We start from the raw sequence: 19,609 nt of genomic DNA, 5'->3' as shown, positions 1-19,609 counted from the left end.
AAGTACCTTTGGGTTCAATCCTTAGGACCCAAGGAAAAATGTAGGGTAGGGCTGGGAATGTGTCTTGGTTGTAAAGTATCCCCAGTACCACAAAAGGGAAAATTAAAAAAAGAACTATATCTATTGCTTGAAGTCTCTGAAATGGGAGAAAGATGTCCTGATGATAGAAATGGAAGCTGAAATGCTCCTCTCCCCTGATTGTAAGCCTAGGATCATAGCTACCAGTATAGTTTGCCTTGCCAGGAGAGTGCTACAGGGTCCCTGGTGTCATGTGTGACAATCCTATTTTTTTTTTTTTAAAGTCAGTGAATGGATTCTGGCTGGTTAAAAGCAGAAAACTATCTAAGTATCAGAACTACTGAGAATGCTAGAGAGAAGATCCAAATTGGGGGAAAGAAGATAGGGATAAAGTCTAGTCATTAAAAATACTCTGGGCTGGGGTTGTGGCTCAGAGGTAGAGTGCTAGCCTAGCATGTGTGAGGCACTGGGTTTGATCCTCAGCACCACATAAAAATAAAATAAAGATACTGTGTCCACCTATAACTAAAAAATAAATATTAAAAAAATACTCTGTAACTCTCTCAGAACCAGAATATTGATGTGGAGGTGCCTCAGTGCCACCAAGATGTACTTTCCACTTTCTCCTGCTTTGTTCTGATTAGCCAGGCCTTGGTCACATGGCTGCAAGGGGGGTGGGCTGGAAAAGCAAGAATTTATTCTTTATCTAGAGTTGTGGGGAGTTTCTCAGATGACTGGTGATCAGAGGACATACATGTCCAAATAAGTACTGGCCACCCCAGGCCTTCAGTCACCCTTCAGCAAGGACCCAGAGAAGATATTGGATTTCATTGAGGGTTTTTTGTTTTGAGTAATAGCTTTATTGAAATGTAATTCACATACCTTAAAATTTATGTGTTTAAGATGAACAGTAGTTTTTAGTATGATTACAAAATTGTGCAACTATTACCACAATGTGAGAATATTTTTGAAACCTCAAAAAGAAACCCTATGCCGGGCATAGTGAGGTGCTAAGTGACTCAGTGGGAGCCTATCTCTAAAGGAAATACAAAATAGGGCTGGGGATGTGGCTCAGTAGACAAGTGCCCCTGAATTCATCTGTTCTTTGTCTATATGGATTTGCTTATTTGGGACATTTTATTTAAATGGAGTCAAAATGTGTGTTTTTTCCTCTTTAAGTCTTGAGATTGTCAGATGAAAGTAACTGCCATAGGATCCCCCCACCCCTGTACTGGAATTTGAGCCCAGGGATGCTTTACCCTTAAGCTACATATCCAGCCCTTTTTATTTTTATTTTTTATTTTTTTGTTAATGGACCATTGTTTACTTATATGTGATGCTGAAAATTGAACCCAGTGTGTCACACATACTGGGCAAGCACTCTACCACTGAGCTACAACCCCAGCCCCATCTCTAGCCTTTTTATCTTGAGATAGTGTCAGTAAATTGCTGAGATAGTTCTGGAACTTGTATCCTGCTTCAGCCTCTCAAATTGCTGGGATTACAGGCATGTGTCACTGTGCCAAGGGCCGTAACTAGCTGTAGGGATCTAAGATATGTGCCTGTGAGGATGGCCCCACAAAGGAGCAGGGATGGGCATGAGAATAACATAATCTCCAGTCTCTAATGTAACTCTTGAGTTATCTTAGAAGTGAAGCAAACTGTCTGCTCTCATGGGATGGATGATCCTGAAGGCAGAGAAGGAGGTCAGATTGTCCTGGTGCTGGTGACAGCGTAGGTTGTACCTAAATCAGCTACTCTCCTGGATTCCCACAAGTCACCTAGGCCAGAGTGGGTGGGTGACTGTGTGCTATAAAGTGTGGACAACACAGGTGCTGTACCAAAGTCAGGGGTTTGGGGGCCAAAGCTGGTGGTGTGAATTTTTAAAGGACTGGCTGGGCATGGTGGTGCATGCCTGCAATCCCAACTGATTGGGAGGCTGAGGAAGGAAGATCACAAATTCAAAGCCAGCCTCAGCAATTCAGTGAGAACCTGTCTCAAAAAAAGTTGGGGAAGGGTTACGGATGTGGCTCAGTGGGTACAAAATTTTTTTGGAGGGCTGGGGTGTGTAGGTCAGTGGTAGAGCACTTATCATGCACAGGGTCCTAGATTTGATCCCCAGCATACCCCCGCGCCCCCCCCCCCCCCCACAAAAAAATTGCTGGATGGAGGCCTAGTTCATTGCAGAAGAACCAGGATACTGAGGGGTTTGGTGGCTATAAAATGCTTGAAGGGTTGAACTAGTGCAGGATGTACAGCTCATTTAATGCAGGAGCCCATGCAGTCAGTGGCAGGATGGCAGGTGGGACTGGCCATACAAAAAAGTCCCATTCTGTGTCCAGACGTGGTGTGTACTGGCCTGGTTATAGAGCCCACAGCAGGGGTGTATTATGGTTTTCTAGAGAAATCAATAGGATATAGATTTGATTATAAAAGGGCCCTATAGAGATCATCTGCAGGCTGGAAAGCCAGAAGAACCAGTACCTGCTCAGTCCAAGAACTGGAGCCCCTGAACACTAGGGATCAGTGATTAGCCCCAGTTTGGGAAATTCCCTGGTGAGTCCTTGGTTAGAATGTGCTTTGGAAGAGCAAAAGAGCTGGTGACTGATGTCCTCAGGCAATTGCAACAGCAATCGAAGAACTTCTCAAGAATTGAGCTGTGTCTGCTGCTGTTTCCTTGTTCTTCCAGTTTTTGTTTCATCTAAGCTCCCAACCTACTGGACAGCTCCTCACAGTAGGGTGGGTCTCGGCCTCAGTTTGCTGTCCCACATGCAAATCATTCCTACAAACACCCTCAATGAGACACTCAGAAGCCTCCTAATTTTAGGCATCTCTTAATCTAATCAATCTGACAATTCACATTAGCCATCACAAGGAGTAGAGTTCAGAGAAGTTTTGGTACCTGAGCACTAGCTCAAGAACAAGAGGATGTCTTGACCAATAAAAGGCATGGTCTCTGCTACAAAGGAAAGGCACCCAAGTGACACACTACAGCAACCCCATACCCTGAGCCCACTACTGCCCCTGCCTATTGCTTGTTCTCTGGTCTCTGCCCCTCCAGGGCAGCCATGGGCCAATAGGCAGGCACTTGCTGTAATACCTACCAAAAGCACCATGGAACCAGTACTGCAAAGCATTTGAGCCCTCAGTCCTTTGGTGACGCTCTGCCCTCTGTTCCATTGCTTCCTCTTGATTTCTCTGATTCTCCCAGGCCCTGACCTCTTTTTCCCTTATAGACTCCGTTCCTAATCTCAATCCTGAGTGGCTCTATTCCTTCTGCCTAGTGTCTGTGACCTCCCTTAGCACCTGATCCTTCCCTTTCTTTTATAACTTTCTTCCTGTCACTGGTGAGCTTCAAGAACCCTGGACTCCTTCCCTCCTCCCCAGTGTCCTTGTCAAGATGCATAACTCCACCCTTGGCATTGGGTCCCCTAGTGTGCCCTGTGCAGCCTCAATGTGGGTGGAGGCAGAGCAGCCAATCAGAATACAGCAACCCCCCCCCCCAACAGCAGCAAGGCTTGCCTAGGGGGCTAGATGGAGGTAGGAATTCCAGGACAGTGTGTGCAGCTCTACCAGAGGAGAGGTGGAAGCAGAGGAGGATGGGAAGAGAGGGGCAATGTAGAGGAGCTTATGGGAGGAAATAACAGCTATAGTCTCATATCTACTTCCAACCCAGATTCTAAAGCACTGGATAAAAGACAGCCAGGAATGATGATGCATTCCCGTAATCCCAGTGGCTCAGAAGGTTGAGGCAGGAGGATCACAAGTTCAAAGCCAGCCTCAGCAAAAGTGAGGTGCTAAGCAACTCTGAGACGCTGTCTCTAAATAAAATATCCAAAAAAAAAAAAAAAAAAAAAAGGACAGGTTCTTGGATGCTTGTAGTGGCTACAGGAATCTTTTATCTCCTGTCTGCCTTAGGGAAGGAATGGGTGAATTTTACTTACTGCTGGGAGTGGCAACCAAACAGGAACTCACTGGCAAAGCTGTCCCTGGGTCAAATGTTTCCACACCTGTTACTCGTCAGTCCCTCAGCAACTGGTTCAGTACCAGAAACAAAGAAAATGAAACCATGCCTGATAACTACCCAAGTTACAAAGCATCTGGCTAGTGGCTGAGGTGGGCTTGGGTCTCCAGCCTGTGAGATGAAAGTGCTTCTGCATACACACTTAGAAGGAGCTGAGCTCCATCCTGGTCCTTAATACTGGCTGGAGAGGACTGGGAAGACATATCTGACTACCTCTCCCTTTCTCCCCATTCCACCTTCCTCATCTTGACAAATCTCCTAGCATGGTAGGAGATAGCCTCAGTGCCAGAGGGATCCTTCTCCCAGCCATCCAGGAAAGCCTCTTGCCCATCTCAGTTCTAGCAGTCACCAAACGACAGATCACATAATCAAACTCCATGTTTTATTTCTGTAAAAAGCTCCAGTCTCACCTATCATGGACCCCATTCGTAGGGCTACCGGAAAGTAGAGAAGCTCTGGGTGCCAGTGCAGGAGGCATAGGGCACACCACGGGAGCGAATCTGCAGGGTGTGGAAGGTGAGTGGTGGGTTAGGGCCTGAGGAGCCTGGGTTTAGGGACTCGGTGTGGGGCTCCATCACAGTCACAGGGACTGCATAGGACAGCATTTGGGGCCGGTCATCATGGCGTCTCAGCGTGCCCTTGCCCAGGAGGTGCAGGATGCAGGAGAGGACATCAGTGCTGCTACATGCAGCCCCTCTACCAAGGCTGCTGACCAAACCCCTCGGAGGACATGGGCCCTTCTGCCAAGCCTCCAGCACCTATTATGGGAGACCAGAGAGAAACAGGTCAGAGACAACACCTTCCACACCAACCACATGAGAGGACAGGAAGTCCTGAGCACATTAGGTGAACCTCAGCCTTACTTCTCACACATCTATAGGCTGCACCTGCACAGTGAACAAGATGCTTCAAATATGGACCTTCTGTAGGCTGCCCTCACCCCAAACCCACATCCCTTTGACTACCACTACCTACCAGGCAGACAAGCTGGTCAATGTGCAGCCCTTCATCCCCGTGGGCCTTGAGGATTCGAACAACAAGGCAGTTGAGAAGGTTCCGTCTCTTCTCCAAGTTCCGGCCTTCTTCATCTTCAGCTTTCATGTATGTCTGAGGTGGGATAAGCCACACATTGCCCCTCCTTGGCCTGGGTTCCTCACTGTCATCTCGAATCTTGAGCACCCCTGAAATAAATGGTGGTCACTTGGTAGGGGCTCACAAGGAACCTGACCCTAGCTCAGAACAGAGGCCCTCTGGCCCTGAGTGTATACCTCCTGGTACATCCTTCTGCTCCTGAAGATCCAAGGGGCCTCTTGAAGAGGTGAGAGGCCCAATTGCCTGATTCAGCATCTCCAGAGGGAGCCCTGAGAGTGCCAACAGGCTCTCTACAGACACCGCCTTAAGAGAAGAGGCACAAAGCATTCAGGGCCTCTCCAGGAGTGGAGGGAAGAGGATGAAGGGAAGAGTTTAGAAAAGTGAAGGACAAAGTGGGAAAAGGCAGAGGAGCTGGGCCACCTTTAGATTGTTGAGATTCAGCAGCAGCCACATTTGCATGGTGGACACATGAAGGGTCTGGTCCCCAAACTGCACCTCAGCCCGGCCCAGCCACGTCCACTGTAGTTGCCTCTGTGGGCCTCGCTCTAAGGCAGGGTGTCTCTGACCTGGAGAAGTACCAAGGAAGGGAGGAAAACAAAGGGGAGAGGAAAGGAAGGAATGGGGTTTCAGGAAGTGTGCGCTATTGGCCAAGTTTGCTTTCTGCTAATGTCTGCAAAGCACGTGGCCTCAGCATTTATAGATAACAGAGGGTCCCAATCTGAAATTCCAGATCCCAGATTTCTCTGATCTACCCCTCTGGCGAATCTCAGGTATCTGGGAGCCAGCCTGGGCCTACTCCTGTGTTAGGCCCGTTTTATTTAGAGACGAAACAATGCAGTGAGGTAAGAAGACTGGGGCTCTTATTAAACTGGAATATTTAAGAGGGGAAGTGTCTCTCCCAATAGTCTGTGAGCTACCTGAGGGTAGATTAAATTTCTTTTCCTCCTTGGTTGCTGCCCAGAACACAGATTAGCCCTCAATGGGAAGTTAGCAGTTTGGAACTACAGGTGACTGACCAAGAAGGAGCCACATACCTACTCCCAGGGAAAGCCCTTTCTGGTGGCCTTACTCAGGTCCCTCCTCTTTCTCTTCTCCCCACTACCCTCAGATTCCTGGGATCTGTAGTCTGACAGAATCTTTACCCCAGACAAAACTGCAGCTCCTACCCTTTCTTCTCAGATCCACCTCCCTTCCCCTGTTGCCTGAGGGAGTCTTATCCCTAAAGACCATGTTTGTTCCCACCAAAGCTCCTGACCCCAGGGTCTACCCCAGCCTCAGGCCCTTCCCCAACAGCCTGTCCTCTCTCCAGTCCACCACAGTCCCTCTGCCTGCTTCCTCACTCTTGTTGTAGAAGTTGGAGTATCGGTTCAAAGTGCCCCTCAGGTAGGAGGGCAGGCAGGTTCCAGGGTTCAGCATATGGCATATGGAAGCGATAGGCCAGCAGCGCGGGGACAGAACAAGCACAGATACTTCTGGCATTGCCCCTTCATAGTAGAGATCCTCATTCTCCTCCTCCTCTCCCTCCACCACATCTGCAGCCACTGCTTCCCCAGCATCTTCTTCCTTTCCACTCTTATGCTCCTTGCCACTGGCCTCGTGGCCCACCTGAAGGGGCACAGGATTTCCAAATGCTGAGGGCCTCTTCTGTCCAGCTCCATGTTTCTCCCTTCCCACCTTCTTACTTGTACATTCTTTCCCTGGCACCTACCTGTATTTTCTTCTCTGTGTCCTCCAGCTTTAGGAGTTCCTGATCGAGCTGCTGGAGTTGGTAGACATGGAACTGGCGCTGCAGCTCCTCTGAGGTGCTCAGGCTCCGCAACATCTGCTGGGGGAGGCGATTGGGGAAGCAGGGACCAATCTGCTCCAGCACAGCCCCCTCCAGCCAGCTGGAGCCAACGCCCAGTAGACGGTCTGCCATGTACTGCCTATGACACACACAACCCAGGCCAGATCTCAGTGGGAGTACCAGCATGAACCAGCTTCCTACTCCAGGGTTCCAGCCTGACTATATTCCAGATTCCCAGGCTCTGTGAGCTAGCCCTGACCCACCATCCTGTGTCCCTCCATCTCCTATTCCCTAGGTCCACACTCACTGGTAGTAATGCTCAAAGGTGGTGGCTATCTCAAGGCCAGAGAAATTTAGGACAGTTTCCAGGCATCGCTGCAGTTGTGCCAGCATCTCCATTCCCCGGGCTCCACCAATCCGGCTACCCTGGATCCGCTGATCAATGTGCCGGGCAAACTGCTCGCTCACCTAGGTGTTGGGAAAGTAAGGATAACCTGAGCAAGTCGGCCAAGGGGAGCAGGTGAGCAGAAGCAGTGAGAAGGTCTGAGAAAGGAGATGTGAATGGCTGGCATCCTCTCCATTGGTCAACCCTATATTTTGTTGTTGCTGGGCAATGTAACCCAGGTTTTTGTACATGCTAAGCACATGCTCAACTACTGAGGTACATCACCAACCTGATTAACACTTTTATAAAACTATTTTATAAAATCAATAACTGTGCAAATTAGCAATATTAACAATTTTGAAAAATGTTTTCTTTGTGTCTAAAAATCAGACAATAGTAATTTTATTTATTTTCTTATTTTTGTGGTATTGGGGATTGAACACAGGAGCACTCTACCACTGAACTACATCCCCAGTCCTTCTTTTTATTACTTTTTAAAAATTTTTGTTTTGAGATAGGCAGCTTGTGATCCTCCTGCCTCTCAGTCTCCAGAGTAGCTGGGATTATAGGCATATGCCACAGTGCACGCTTCAAATAATAGTAATTTTAAATGAGGAAATCGGTTATATGGCCAAAGACAGTACACTGTGGTATTACTGATAAAACAGAACCAGAAGCAACTCAAGTAAACACAGCGCCACTACCCTGCTGCACTGGACCTTGCTCTCCAGGGTGTTTGTCATGTTCATGATTTGCTTAACATTTGCTGTGTGTGTTCCTTAAATGAGGCCCTCTGTCTTGCTCATTATTCTTCCTTTACCTTTCATCACACTGCTTGACGCCCAATGCTTTTAAATACTTGTTGAAAGAATGAGAATGGTAAGTAAATCACAGTACATCCACCAGGTGGTATCAATGCACAAACAAAACATGAGGGCAGGGAGCAACACTGGAAAAAACTTCTAATGTGTCATGCACAGCAGCACAGGCCGGCAATCCCAGCAATTTGGGAGACTTGACACAGGAGAACTGAAAGTTTGAGGCTAGTTTGGGCAACTCTGCGAGATCCTGTCTCAAAAAAAATCAAAAGGACTGGGGATATAGCTCAGTAGTAAAGCATTCCTGGGTTCAATCTAGTACCCCCCCCACACACACACACACAAAAACCAAACATGGTTATATTCAAACAGAATGGGAATGGAGGGTGGGTCATTTAGGGGAGGCAGGGAGGGGAAAGTCAGAGGGGAGGGGCCTGGTAGAGGTGTGGGAGAGTGGCTTACATGGGCAGCTCTGAGGAAAGGGAGCCTGAGCAAGGCTCCAGCACAGCCATTCTGCAGCGCCAGCAAGAAGGCTGCCCGTGGCCCAAACAGCTCAGAGCTCGACTTCTGCAGGTTATAATAGTGTTCACAATAGCGTGGCACAAAGTCATCGTCCCGCCAGTAAGAGGTTAGAAAGTTATTCACCTGGAAGGAAGGCACAGGAACGTGAAGAGGCACTGATCATGCCACCACCACAGTGTCCCTCAACCCATGCCTGCCCCTGCCCACCTGCTCCTCTACCACAGCCCGCCAACAGCGGGTCAGATTTCTCATGATGCTGCTCGGAAGGCCTCTGGTGGCCAAGGAGCTCCAGTCATGGCTTCTGTTTCTGCCCTCTGTGGAGACAGAGAAAGTGGCAGAGGCAAGAAGGGGGCAGCCCCTCAGGTCCCCAAGGATGATTCCTAAGGCCTTAGACAGGCTGCTCTCCAAAATGATGTTCCTGGATGGCCTAATACAAGCCTAACATGTGAGTGGGGGCCCAGGAAATGCTCCTAACTAGACCTGCTATTGGAATCCCCAGTACTCACTAGGCCGAGGGGCGGCCACCACTGGAGGGGCCATCTCACAAGGCTCCACATGCACTAGCAGGTGGGTAAGGCGACGCACACGAGAGGAGAATGCTGCTGCCCGGCTCTGGGGATTATGAGAAGCCTCCCGACACTCCAGGTACTGGTCCAGCAGCCAGCCCAAGGGGCTAATGCCATCCTCATCTGGAGGACAAGAAAAATAAGTCAACACGTGGCATGTCTTTGGGGAATTGAGAGTTCGGGAGAGAGCAATAGAACGGAATGACACATGGAAGAGGGGCAGCAGGCTTCCACTGACCTTACAGTGTTGGTTAGCACTTGGGCAGACACTGGGTGGGGAGGAAGGGACCAGGGTGACAAACATAGGAACCAAAAGGACCAAGAGCATATCCCAAGTATTTCTAATGTTTATTTATTTTTTTTTAGTTTTCGGCGGACACAACATCTTTGTTTGTATGTGGTGCTGAGGATCGAACCCGGGCCGCACGCATGCCAGGCAATGTGGCTCAAGCGCGCTACAGCTTGAGCCACATCCTCAGCCCACCCAGGTATTTCTAGGTTAGAGCAAGAAAGACCTGGTTGGTGGGGCCAGGTGTCAGAATGATTACCAGGTGAGGTGATGTTCTGCACTAGGGGGCTGACCAGGGCTTCCCAGCAGGTCTTGCCCAGTGCTTGGGCAGCCTCATCGTCAGGGAGGAAGTGATCTGCAAAATTCTGCTCCTGGCGCAGAGCTCCATTCAGTCTGGGGAGGAGAATGCAGAAGGAAGGTGTAGGGCTTGAGGCTTAAGTTGCCCAGTATCTGCCCAGTCAGCTTGCCCTCAGCACCCAGGCCAGAGCCCCTCTTGGTATTTAATAACTGCCCTGGGCTAACTGGTACATCCCATCCTGGCACAGAGGGGAAACTGCTTTATCCTTTTTTCCTCTTCCCAATTGTATTAAAGCCCTAACTCATGGCCTCTCTAGAACCCAGCCTGTTAGTCATTTGTGATAATCTGACCTTCTGCACAGACAGACACACCTACATTTCCACATACCTAGAACTCAGATGCAGAAGGCTCCTGCGGTCCTCTGCTATGTCCTGACTCCAGGCCTGTGCCCGAACCATGTAGAAGAGGCGTGTATGACGACACAGTTGCTCCCGGAACACTGGCCAGAAAGTGGGCTTGGGGCCCAGGACCTCCAGCCCCCGAATGCGAGTGTCAATGCCACCCTGTAACAGACACAGGACTCTTTTCATTTGCCCATACCCTTCTTGGGTTGGGCTAGGGTTGGCTATGCCCTCAATCCTCACCCCTGGAGCTGCCTGAGAGCCAGGCTCAAGATCCACAAAGTGCAGGGCCTCAGAACCCCATACCCCCAGTCACACCTGCTGACAGCGCTTTATGCGGATCTGGATGATGGGCCAAAAGCGGGTCAGGTTCTCCAGGAGAGTCACCCTGCTGGCATAGGGCATCACATTCACCTGTCAAGGGATAGAGAGGACTGTCACCTCTGCATATGTAGATAGGAGTATTGAAAGCACCTATATCAGCACCAATCTCCTAGCTGTGTCCCTTCCTCCTATAGTCCTGGGACATGGGGCTCCTAAAAAAAAAAAAAAGACCCTAGGGCATGAGATTGTGGCTCAATGGTAGAGTGCTTGCCTTGCACACGTAAAGCACTCTGTCTGACCCTCAACAACACATACAAATAAATAAATAAAGGTATTGTGTCCATGTACAACTAAAAAAAATAATAAAAAAATAAAAGGGACCCTAATGCCACCCCCACTGCTTGAGACCTGATGCCATCACATAGGCACAGGAATAAAGGACTCTGCTTTTATGGGGCTCAAAACGGGTAGGAAGTTAGGAGATTAGGGCAGGATAGGAGGGCAGATCTGCAAGTGATAGGCTAATGGCACAGGGGTTCCTACCGAGTTGAGTTCCGTGTTAAGAGAGTTGATGCTGTCGCCCCCGCACACTACCAGCCGGGCTGGCATGTAGCTCGAGTCTTCACCAGCCACCAGCACTGTTAGCTGCCTAGGAGTGGGAAGGAAGATCCAATGGGAACTGGAACCTCTCATGTCCTTGTAGACTCACCAAATTCAGAGGGATGGTGCATTCTCCAACACAGGGAAGTCACAAGAAAGCCCAGGTGTGTCACTAAGCATATACACAGGAGCATATTACCTGATGAGGACACCCTGACGCATGTGCAAGGTGATGGAGTGGGAGCCTGCACTGCCATTGGACTCCCAGTAGGTCTTAGGGTTACGATCTGTCAGCTTACTTGCCCGGTGTGGGTTGGAGGACACCTCCACCTTCTCCCAGCACTTGTCCTCCTTTACATCCACACTGGAGCCTGGGAAAGAAGTGGAGGTCACAGCCAGACAAGTACAGAGGGGAAATGGTATAGGTGTGGGGATGTTGAGCAACTGGGGGACAGGTACAAACCCTGGCACAGATATCTGAGGAACACATCAAAGAAAGGGATGTTGATGGGCCGGTGGGTTCGCCTGTGGTCTTCAATTTGGCCCAGCACCATCTGCAGCCGGAACATCAGAGAGAAGAGGTATGGGAGGAATGTGGAAAGACACACAGAAATATGGATGGAGGAAAGCTCAAGCAGTGGTGGGAAGAGAGGGCAGGGAACAAATGTTCCCAGGCTCACTTGAGTCATCTGCTGTTCCCAGCTTCAGGAACACAGCCCCTTCCCAGCCACTGCTGGATTTTGTATTCTTAGGCAGCTCTGAACCCACAAGCTTCATCCTGCCCTTCCTCCTGACCTGGATGCAGCCGCCTAGGATGTTAGTGGTGAGCTTCCGGTAGAGGTGGGCATGCTTCTCACACTTGAACACCATGTCCCGCAGCTCCTGAGCCAGCTCCAACTTTCCCAGGTGCTTTTCCAGGGCCTTGGAGATGGCATCTCGGGCTCCCAGCTGATTCAGCACCACAGCGTAGTCCCTGCTTGCTGAGGTCAGGCGATGCAGGAAGGTGATCAGTTCTTGGAGCACCTGGGATGGCGATGTCAAGGGGGTCATAAATATAGGACTCAGGGAACAGGCCAGAAGGGCACCCACAGTGGTAAAAACCCATTATGTACTGGGTGCTGGGGGTGCTGCAGTGAACGAGACAGAGTGATGAAGTATAAGGACAGGGATGGGAGAGACATAAAGCTAGGTGGAGTTAGAGAACCAAAAGCAAGCCAAAAAGGAAAGAGCCAAGGGACATCTTGCCATCCTGGGGTTCTAAGCTACTGAGTATGGTGACAACAGGTACAGAGAGAAATCCTGGATTCTCTCATTCAGGCCCACCTATCCTGAAAATGAATTGTAGGTCTGTGTTTTGAAATATTCAGGCCCCAAGTTCAGTCACTTGGAAGGGCTTGGTGGGGCCCAAAAGGAACTGGATTTGTGTATATTCCCTCAGGGGTACCCTTTTAGAAATTAAAATCTGAGTAATAGCAAAAGTTGTGGACTGTAGACACTTACTGCCACCATGACCCTAATTCTCTGATCCCTTCTAAAGCCTTCTGTGCCCAGGACCTCTCTGTAGCTCTTGCAGGGAACACTTGTAATGTGGTGTGCCCCCTGTCTCCTGCACCTCTTTACCCCATAGAACCAGCCAAAAAAGGAACCACTGAAGCTCTTATTTGTTTATATTTGCATAGGAAACACAGGAAGGATACATAAAATTAATACAAGTGGGGGGAGTACTGAGTGACAGAAATTCAAGTGGGAGCAAGAGTTCTCAATGTATACCTTGTTATATCATTTTGATTTGTGAACTGTTTGAATGCATAACCTATTTAAAAAAAATAAGATTAAATTTTAAACTTTTTTCTTTAGGTGCTGGGGATTCCACCCAGGGATGTTCTACCACTGAGCTATACCCCCAGCCATTTTTCATGTTATATTTTGAGACATAAGTCTTACTAATTTGGTGAGGCTGACTGAACTTGCCACCCTCTGGCCTCAATTTCCTGAGTTGCTGGGATTATAGGCAGGTGCCACCGTGCCTAGCTAAAATTCAATTTTAAAAGCAAAACTTCAGGGCTGGGGCTATAGCTCAGTGGTAGAGCACTTGCCTAGCATGTGTGAGGCACGGGGTTCAATCCTCAGCATCATATAAAAATAAATAAATAAAATAAAGATATTGTGTTCATCTACAACTTAAAAAAAAAAAAGCAAAACTTCAACCAAGAGCACAAAGGCTCTATCATTTCCTTGCTGAGGGGGTTTGCCTCACCAGTGGCTGCCTTGTGTCCTCTCCCTCCCAGCATGTCCCTGGAGCAGGGCAGGGGTACCTCTCGATCAGTGTTGGGGGACCGCAGGCAGGTCATGCAGGCATCCATGGCCTCGTGCCAGGGAAGCAGCAGTGCCTCGGGGAAGTCCACCAGCTGCGTCAGGATTCTAGGAGCAGGGGCAGAAGGCAGAGATGCACAGCTGGCCTGAGGCCCTTTGCCTATCCCCACCTCTCACCAGTTCCTCACTTCAGCGCAGTCAGATGCAGGGCCTTGTTGGTAGCTGGAGTGTCCAAGGTCTGCATCAGTGCAAGGAAGGGCTGGGGCTGCCGCTGGAGCTGCAGCAGGCATGGCTTGACCTCTCTCTCCCGGGGTCCCTCAGAGTTCAGGGCTCGTTCCAGATCCACAAGGAGTTTCCCAGCTGGGCCCAAACCCTCCACCAGAGACTGCAGGGAAGCACTGAGGCTCTGAGGTGTGGGTTCCTTCACTATAGGAAGAGGTGTTACAAGAATTGGTCACTGTTAGTGATGCAGAGGCTCAGAAAAGGACAGATTCTTTACTCTCAATCTTTACTTCTAGTGTCTCCTAAAAATGATTTTTATTTTTTCCCTTTCCATGTTAGGGATAGAACCCAGGGCACTGTGTATACCAAGCATATATACTACCACTGAGCCACATGCTGAGCCTGACTTTTTTTGGTCTTCCTCCTGTAAGTTAGTTTTGGAGATTTCATAATTTCTTTCTCTCTCTCTCTCTCTCTAAATAGAAGTACTCTACCACTGAGCTATAATCACAGGACTTTTTTTTTTTGAGGCAGGGTCTCATTAAATTGCCCAGTCTGGTCTCAAATTTGCCATCCTCCTTCCTCAGCCTCTCAAGTTACTGGATTATAGGCATGTACCACCATACCTGGCAAAAGTCAGGACTTTTTTAGGCCTCAAAAACCTCTTACAATGTTCTAACTTTACGTCCTCCATTATCCTTTTTTGTATTTTGAGATGTGGACTGATTATCTTGCCATGGCTGGCCTTGAACTCCTAGACTCAAATGATCTTCCTACCTCAGTCCACAAGTAGCTGGGACTCCAGGTTTATACCACCACACTTGGCTTTCTTTTCTTTCTTTCTTTTTTTTTTTTTAATATTTTTTAGGTGTAGATAGACAGTACCTTTATTTATTTATTTATTTATTTAGATGTGATACTGAGGATCGAACCCAGTCCCTCACATGTGCTAGGCAAGTACTCTACCTCTGAGCTACAACCCCAGCCCATCCTTTATTCTTTAAGGGAAGTTCAGTGTCTACTTCTCCACTTATTGCTTATCTCTAAATTTTGGATTCTCACTAAATAAAGTGCCGTCTTTCCCAGAAAGAACTGCACAACAAGCAGCAGAGTCCTTAAGAACGCCCTGTTAACCAGGCGCAGTGGCACATGCCTATAATCCCAGTGGCTAGGGAGGCTGAGACAAGAGAATCGCGAATTCAAAGCCAGCCTCAGCAACAGAGAGCACTAAGCAACTCAGTGAGACCCTGTTTCTATTAAAATACCAATAAGGGCTGGGAATGCAGGCATCCAGCAATTGGGTGTCCCTGAGTTCAGCGACTGGGTGTCCCTGAGTTCAATCCCCGGTACCCCTCCTCCCCCAAAAAAAGAATGCCCACTTGCTTTAGGTGGTAAGCCTGACACCCACCTTCTACTCTGGCTGCATTTTCTGACTCCTGAGGCTGAGCCTGGGCTTTCAGCAGGAGCACATCTTGCTGGGCTTCTAGAAAGGATGGGTAAGCTGGCTGCCCTGCCAGGGCCTCAGGCCCATACTTCCTGTAAACCCGGCAGTTGAGCAGGTCTCTTAGGGCACTGTCATCAAGTCGCTGTGGCAGAGAGAGCAGCAGGTCCTGGGCCAACTCCATGGGTACAGCCAGCTCAGCCAGGATCTCCTCATCTAGAACGTGCTATCAAGGAGAAGGTCTAACTGAAGATAGCTCTAAGGGCAAAGGCTCCAGGGAGAACCTGGAAGGGACAGGGATCTCCCCTGCACACATACTCTCCACCCTGAACCTCTCAAGGCTGGTAGCTGGCTCCTCCCAAACATTTTACCCACATCTGCATCTCTGGACATTCCAGACTCCTCCCTAGTGGCTCTTTTGTCTCATGACTTCCTTTGGCCATCTGGAGCCTTCCAAATGTCTGTCACAGTCCAGCCCTTGCAACAATGTCCTTCATCCCCTGAGTGTCTACCTCCCCTTCCAGGTTGTCCTGTAGGATCTGGAAAACCTCCTGGTAATCAGGTCCATCCAACTTTTTGATGAAGAAGAGGAGCTCCCACCACTCGGCCTGGGTCAGGTGTTCACTCTCTTCAGCATCCTCATCCTCAGGCAGCACATAAGGCACAGCATAGAGTTCAGTCATAGGCTTCCAGCGCCAGGATGGCAGTGCTGTGCAAATGGGCCGTGGGACAGCCACGTCATTGCCCACCCAGCCAGACCACCATTCCTCTGCTCAGGGCTGATCCCTACATTCCTCTCTGAGCTCACCTCCGCCCAAGACTCTACTGACTACTGCCCCCTGGTACTCATCAGCTTCAACCGCGTCCTCAATGTCTTCCTCAAATCCCAAGATCTCTAGCATGTGCCAGTGCACCCAGTAGGTGCGGCCTGTTGACTCCCACAGCACCTGGATGATGGAGGGAAAATGAGGGAAAAGGAGGAGAAGGCTCACTAAGACTGGCTAATTCCCAACGATGAGGACTCAACTCCAGTATGACCACCTGACCAAGTTTGGAAATACTTCTAAGTAGCCAAACACTGGCATATGAAAAGCATGTACATATACCCAAAAGATACATTGCTCTTCTGGGATGGGCTGTTTCTCCTGCCAGCCTATGCTTGATGGGTTACATTGCTATACTTTCACCTGACCTCAAGCACCCCATCTCCCTGATACTGACCTTTGGAAGAAGGTAACTATATCATTTTCTTCCTAGGTGTGAGCCTCTGATACCCAGATAGTCTTAGCCCTTCAAATAACCTCCCTTTGAATTGCTGACCCCATTTTACCATCTTGATTTGAGGGTTTTCCCAGTGGGTTGCCAAGCTAAGGGCCACAAAAAGGCACAGCTAAATCCAACCAATAAAATTCAGAACAGTGTCTTGCCACAGTGCTTCTCACCTGTGCGGGGGGCACACCACTGTTGCTCTGGCGGAACTCGCCTTCATCCCCAACGCTGATCTCCTCATAATCATCCAGCATCCGCACTCTCATGCCTGGCTGCAGCATGTCCCGCACATATAAGGCATAAGTATTGCCACTTGCAAACTCAGATCGAGGACGAAACCGTCTTGACCTCCTGAAGGAGCGCTGGGCTTGGGTGGAGAGGTGCCCTGGACTGGCATCTGCAGGCTGAGGCTGGAAGATGGAACAGGGAGACCGCGCCAGGCTCCCTGGTCTGCTCGTGGCCCAGTCCCAACGCATGGCCTGCACAAGCTCAGAAATCAGAGTGCCCATGGCCATACTGAATTCCAGCTCCAGGCGGCCCCTCTCCCCACTCAACTCCTCAGGGGCAGAGTTGTTCTGGGCTCCTGGTTCCCCAGCACTGTCATTCAGCTGATCCAGGAGAAAAGTAACATGCAAATACCACTTCACCAGAGAGAAGAGCAGCCTTCCTGGGACCTGTGGGATATAAACTTTGGCTTTCACCCACCTTGTCAGCTTTAGTTCCTCTTTCTACACTGTCCTCTGACAGGTGCAAAGGCCTGGTTCTCAGATCTTGCTCACAACCTCCCCCACCCCATGCCCCCACAGGATACCTGAGGTAGCTGAATGCCCTCGAAAGACATGGGATGTTCAGAGAGCGTGGCCTGTGCAAACAGAGCTAGCAGAGCACATCGGCTGTCAAAATCCAGGTGTTTCTCAATGGCTTCTTGCTGGCTCAATGACAGAAGGATCTGGGTCCGGGTCCCTGTAACCCACATCCCAGTCAGTAACTGCTTCCTAACTCATTCTTCCCAGACACCTCTCTTAAGAGTTTACACTCAATAAAATAAAAATCATTTGCTACCACTCAGTAGGAATGACATGATTTGTTGATATGTTTCAAAAGCCAAAATTTACTACCTTACCCATACCCACACCCACAATCTGTAATAGTCTAAAATCCAGACTCTTGCTTTGCACAGAAAGTCAATTAATATGAGGTTCCTCAGAGTTATTCTTTCTTCAGAGATGCCCCTGCCCCCACCCTACACCGACCCCCTCCTTTTTTTCAAACTTTTATGAGAAGGGCAACAGAATCTTTTTTACGTACTGATGAGGTCAGAGGCTCCCGCCACAGTGTCCTGTGAGTCCCTGAGCCGACCCAGCCCCTCTCCTGCTTTCCCTTCCTCCCCATACTGTCCCTCACCAGCATCATGGGAGGATAGGGCTTGTATCATCCGGCCTGCGCTCCAGCGAACCTGATAATCAGGACTACTCAACATGTGCATGAGCAAGTCCAAAACCCTTGGGTCTTTGAAGACCCCAGTGAGGGGCTCAATGCTAGCATAGGCGCTGAGCACATGGACAGTATGAAGCAAAGGAGCAGGAGGCATGGTGCCTACACACTCCTCCAGTTGCCGAAGGGCCCTCTGAATCAGGGACTTCACATCAGTTTCCATTTCCCCTAGCACAGTTTTGTCCAAGGCTCCAGCCTCCGCAGACTCTCTGGAGGGCCCGATGACCTGGCCATCCTCGCCCAGCATCTTGTGGCAGTTGGCATAGATTTCATCGTCAGACATCCATAGGAGGATGTGCTCAGCTTTGCAGTCCACTTGGCTGGAGGCCCCTTCCCCATCATCTCCACGCCTGAGGATCAGCCAGCGAATCTGGTACTCAGGGTGCCCATCATGGCCCACCCGCTGGCGGATCAGCTCATCAGGATAGGCATGCAAGCCAGGCCCAAGGGGCACCCTGAATTCCCTGTAGCGGAGTTCCCCCACCATCCTGGCACCTGAGACACAAGGAAAAGAGAACAGGCAAGCTCAAGTGAGAGGGGAGGTCAGAAAAATCAAGGCCTCCCAAGAGTTGGGGAAACAAATGTGGCAACAGCTGTTGGGCTGGGTGGGGTAAAGCTGGGCCCAGGAGTAGCCTGCTGCAGGCTGGGTGGGGCCAGAGCTAGGCAGAGGAACACTGGGGTATTTGTTCTGAGACCACAAAATTTAGGGATTAAAAAAGGAAGATCACAAAGGCCTGCAGCATGGAGTGAGTGGGGCAGGGTGCCTCTTAGTTACAGGCAGAATCCCAAGGTTCTGGGAAGGGTGTGTGTGAAGCCAGAGTATGTTTGGGGGACTGGGAAGGGAAATCCGAGTGTGTATGAAAAGGGGTGCTATTTCTAAGGGCTGAAACACTGGGTTGTGAGCCCCAGAGGCTAGAGACACCGAGAACTGATGGTGGAGTATAAGTGCAAGGCGCTATGAGGAGAGGGTCAGGGGCTAAGCACGCCTACAATAAGAGCAATAGGAAAAGAAAGGCTGCTGGGGAGCCGCGAGGCCCCAGACACCCTACAGTGGAGACCAGGTGGGTGAGGGGCCTGAGGCTTGGTCGACCAGACCAAGTCCTAAGAAGCTCGGATCACGCGACAGGATGGGAGAGGGGTCTAAGGTCGATAAAGAATCCTAAGGTACCGAGGGAAAGTGGGGCGCGAGATGGAATAAGCGAGAGGTCGATGCGCGAGAAAGTCCAGGATAGGGGCAGGGGGCCGCGGCAGGGCTCAGGCCACCTCAGATGTCCACCGGAGTCCTTGCGCGAGGCCTGTCCTTCGCAGAGCTAGGGACGCGGCACAGACGATGGCTGCGACGCTGGCGAAGATTAGGGCCCGCCTGGGCCCCCCAAGGGGTCAGGGCGGGAGGGGGCGTGCCTCCGCAGGACAGGCAGGAGGCGTGGCACAGCAGGACCCAGCACCCCAGGGTCGGGCCACTGTCCTCAGTGTCCGCTGGGGCAGGGCGGGGCCTGGTCCCTGCCGGTGGCACTCTGCGCCCAGCTCAGGGGGCTCTGCGGCCCGCCCAGAGCCACCGCTCATTTCCGCCGGACCTAGCGGAAAGCTGGGGGCCCTGGGAGAACGCTGGGGAGGAGCCGTGGTTGCCACCTCGGCGATGCGCGGCACCTCCTCCTTTGCTCCGCCCTTTCCTCTTCCTTTTTGCCCTCGCTCCCGCCGCCGGAAGTGCCTTCCCATTTCCCATAGTCAGAACTGGAAGAGACTTGGA

General features: G+C 50.3%; 1 protein-coding gene across 4 annotated transcripts; it reads right to left on the bottom strand.

Annotated features, from left to right (window-relative positions):
* Window positions 1–4,402: 4,402 nt before the first annotated feature.
* Window positions 4,403–19,520, bottom strand: Cul7 (cullin 7). 4 transcript variants are annotated; one of them, XM_046426223.2, is made up of 26 exons: window positions 19,031–19,519; window positions 17,677–18,357; window positions 17,180–17,331; window positions 16,542–17,042; window positions 15,908–16,046; window positions 15,612–15,808; window positions 15,067–15,325; window positions 13,625–13,862; window positions 13,439–13,544; window positions 11,919–12,146; window positions 11,587–11,677; window positions 11,323–11,494; window positions 11,067–11,172; window positions 10,518–10,613; window positions 10,186–10,361; window positions 9,760–9,893; window positions 9,152–9,334; window positions 8,853–8,959; window positions 8,586–8,768; window positions 7,228–7,388; window positions 6,843–7,059; window positions 6,475–6,739; window positions 5,555–5,700; window positions 5,311–5,437; window positions 5,018–5,223; window positions 4,403–4,800 (listed from the first exon to the last, which is right to left on the bottom strand). In XM_046426223.2, exons 2-26 carry the CDS (start codon window positions 18,347–18,349, stop codon window positions 4,477–4,479), a joined length of 5,187 nt encoding a protein of 1,728 aa, XP_046282179.1. In that variant the 5' UTR covers window positions 18,350–18,357; window positions 19,031–19,519; the 3' UTR covers window positions 4,403–4,476. The 4 variants fall into 4 exon arrangements, 3 of the variants coding, with proteins under 3 accessions (XP_046282179.1, XP_046282180.1, XP_046282181.1); XM_046426224.2 differs by having other exon boundaries at window positions 19,126–19,519; XM_046426225.2 differs by having other exon boundaries at window positions 17,773–18,357; window positions 19,031–19,518.
* Between the last annotated feature and the right edge of the window lie 89 nt (window positions 19,521–19,609).

The sequence above is a fragment of the Marmota monax genome, unplaced genomic scaffold, assembly GCF_021218885.2.
Source record: "Marmota monax isolate L192 unplaced genomic scaffold, Marmota_monax_Labrador192_F-V1.1 WCK01_AAM20220418_F8-fsc00187, whole genome shotgun sequence".
NCBI classification, from domain to species: Eukaryota; Metazoa; Chordata; class Mammalia; order Rodentia; family Sciuridae; genus Marmota; species Marmota monax.
The sequence above is the reverse complement of the archived record's forward strand: the minus strand, read 5'-3'. Positions and strand labels throughout refer to the sequence as shown.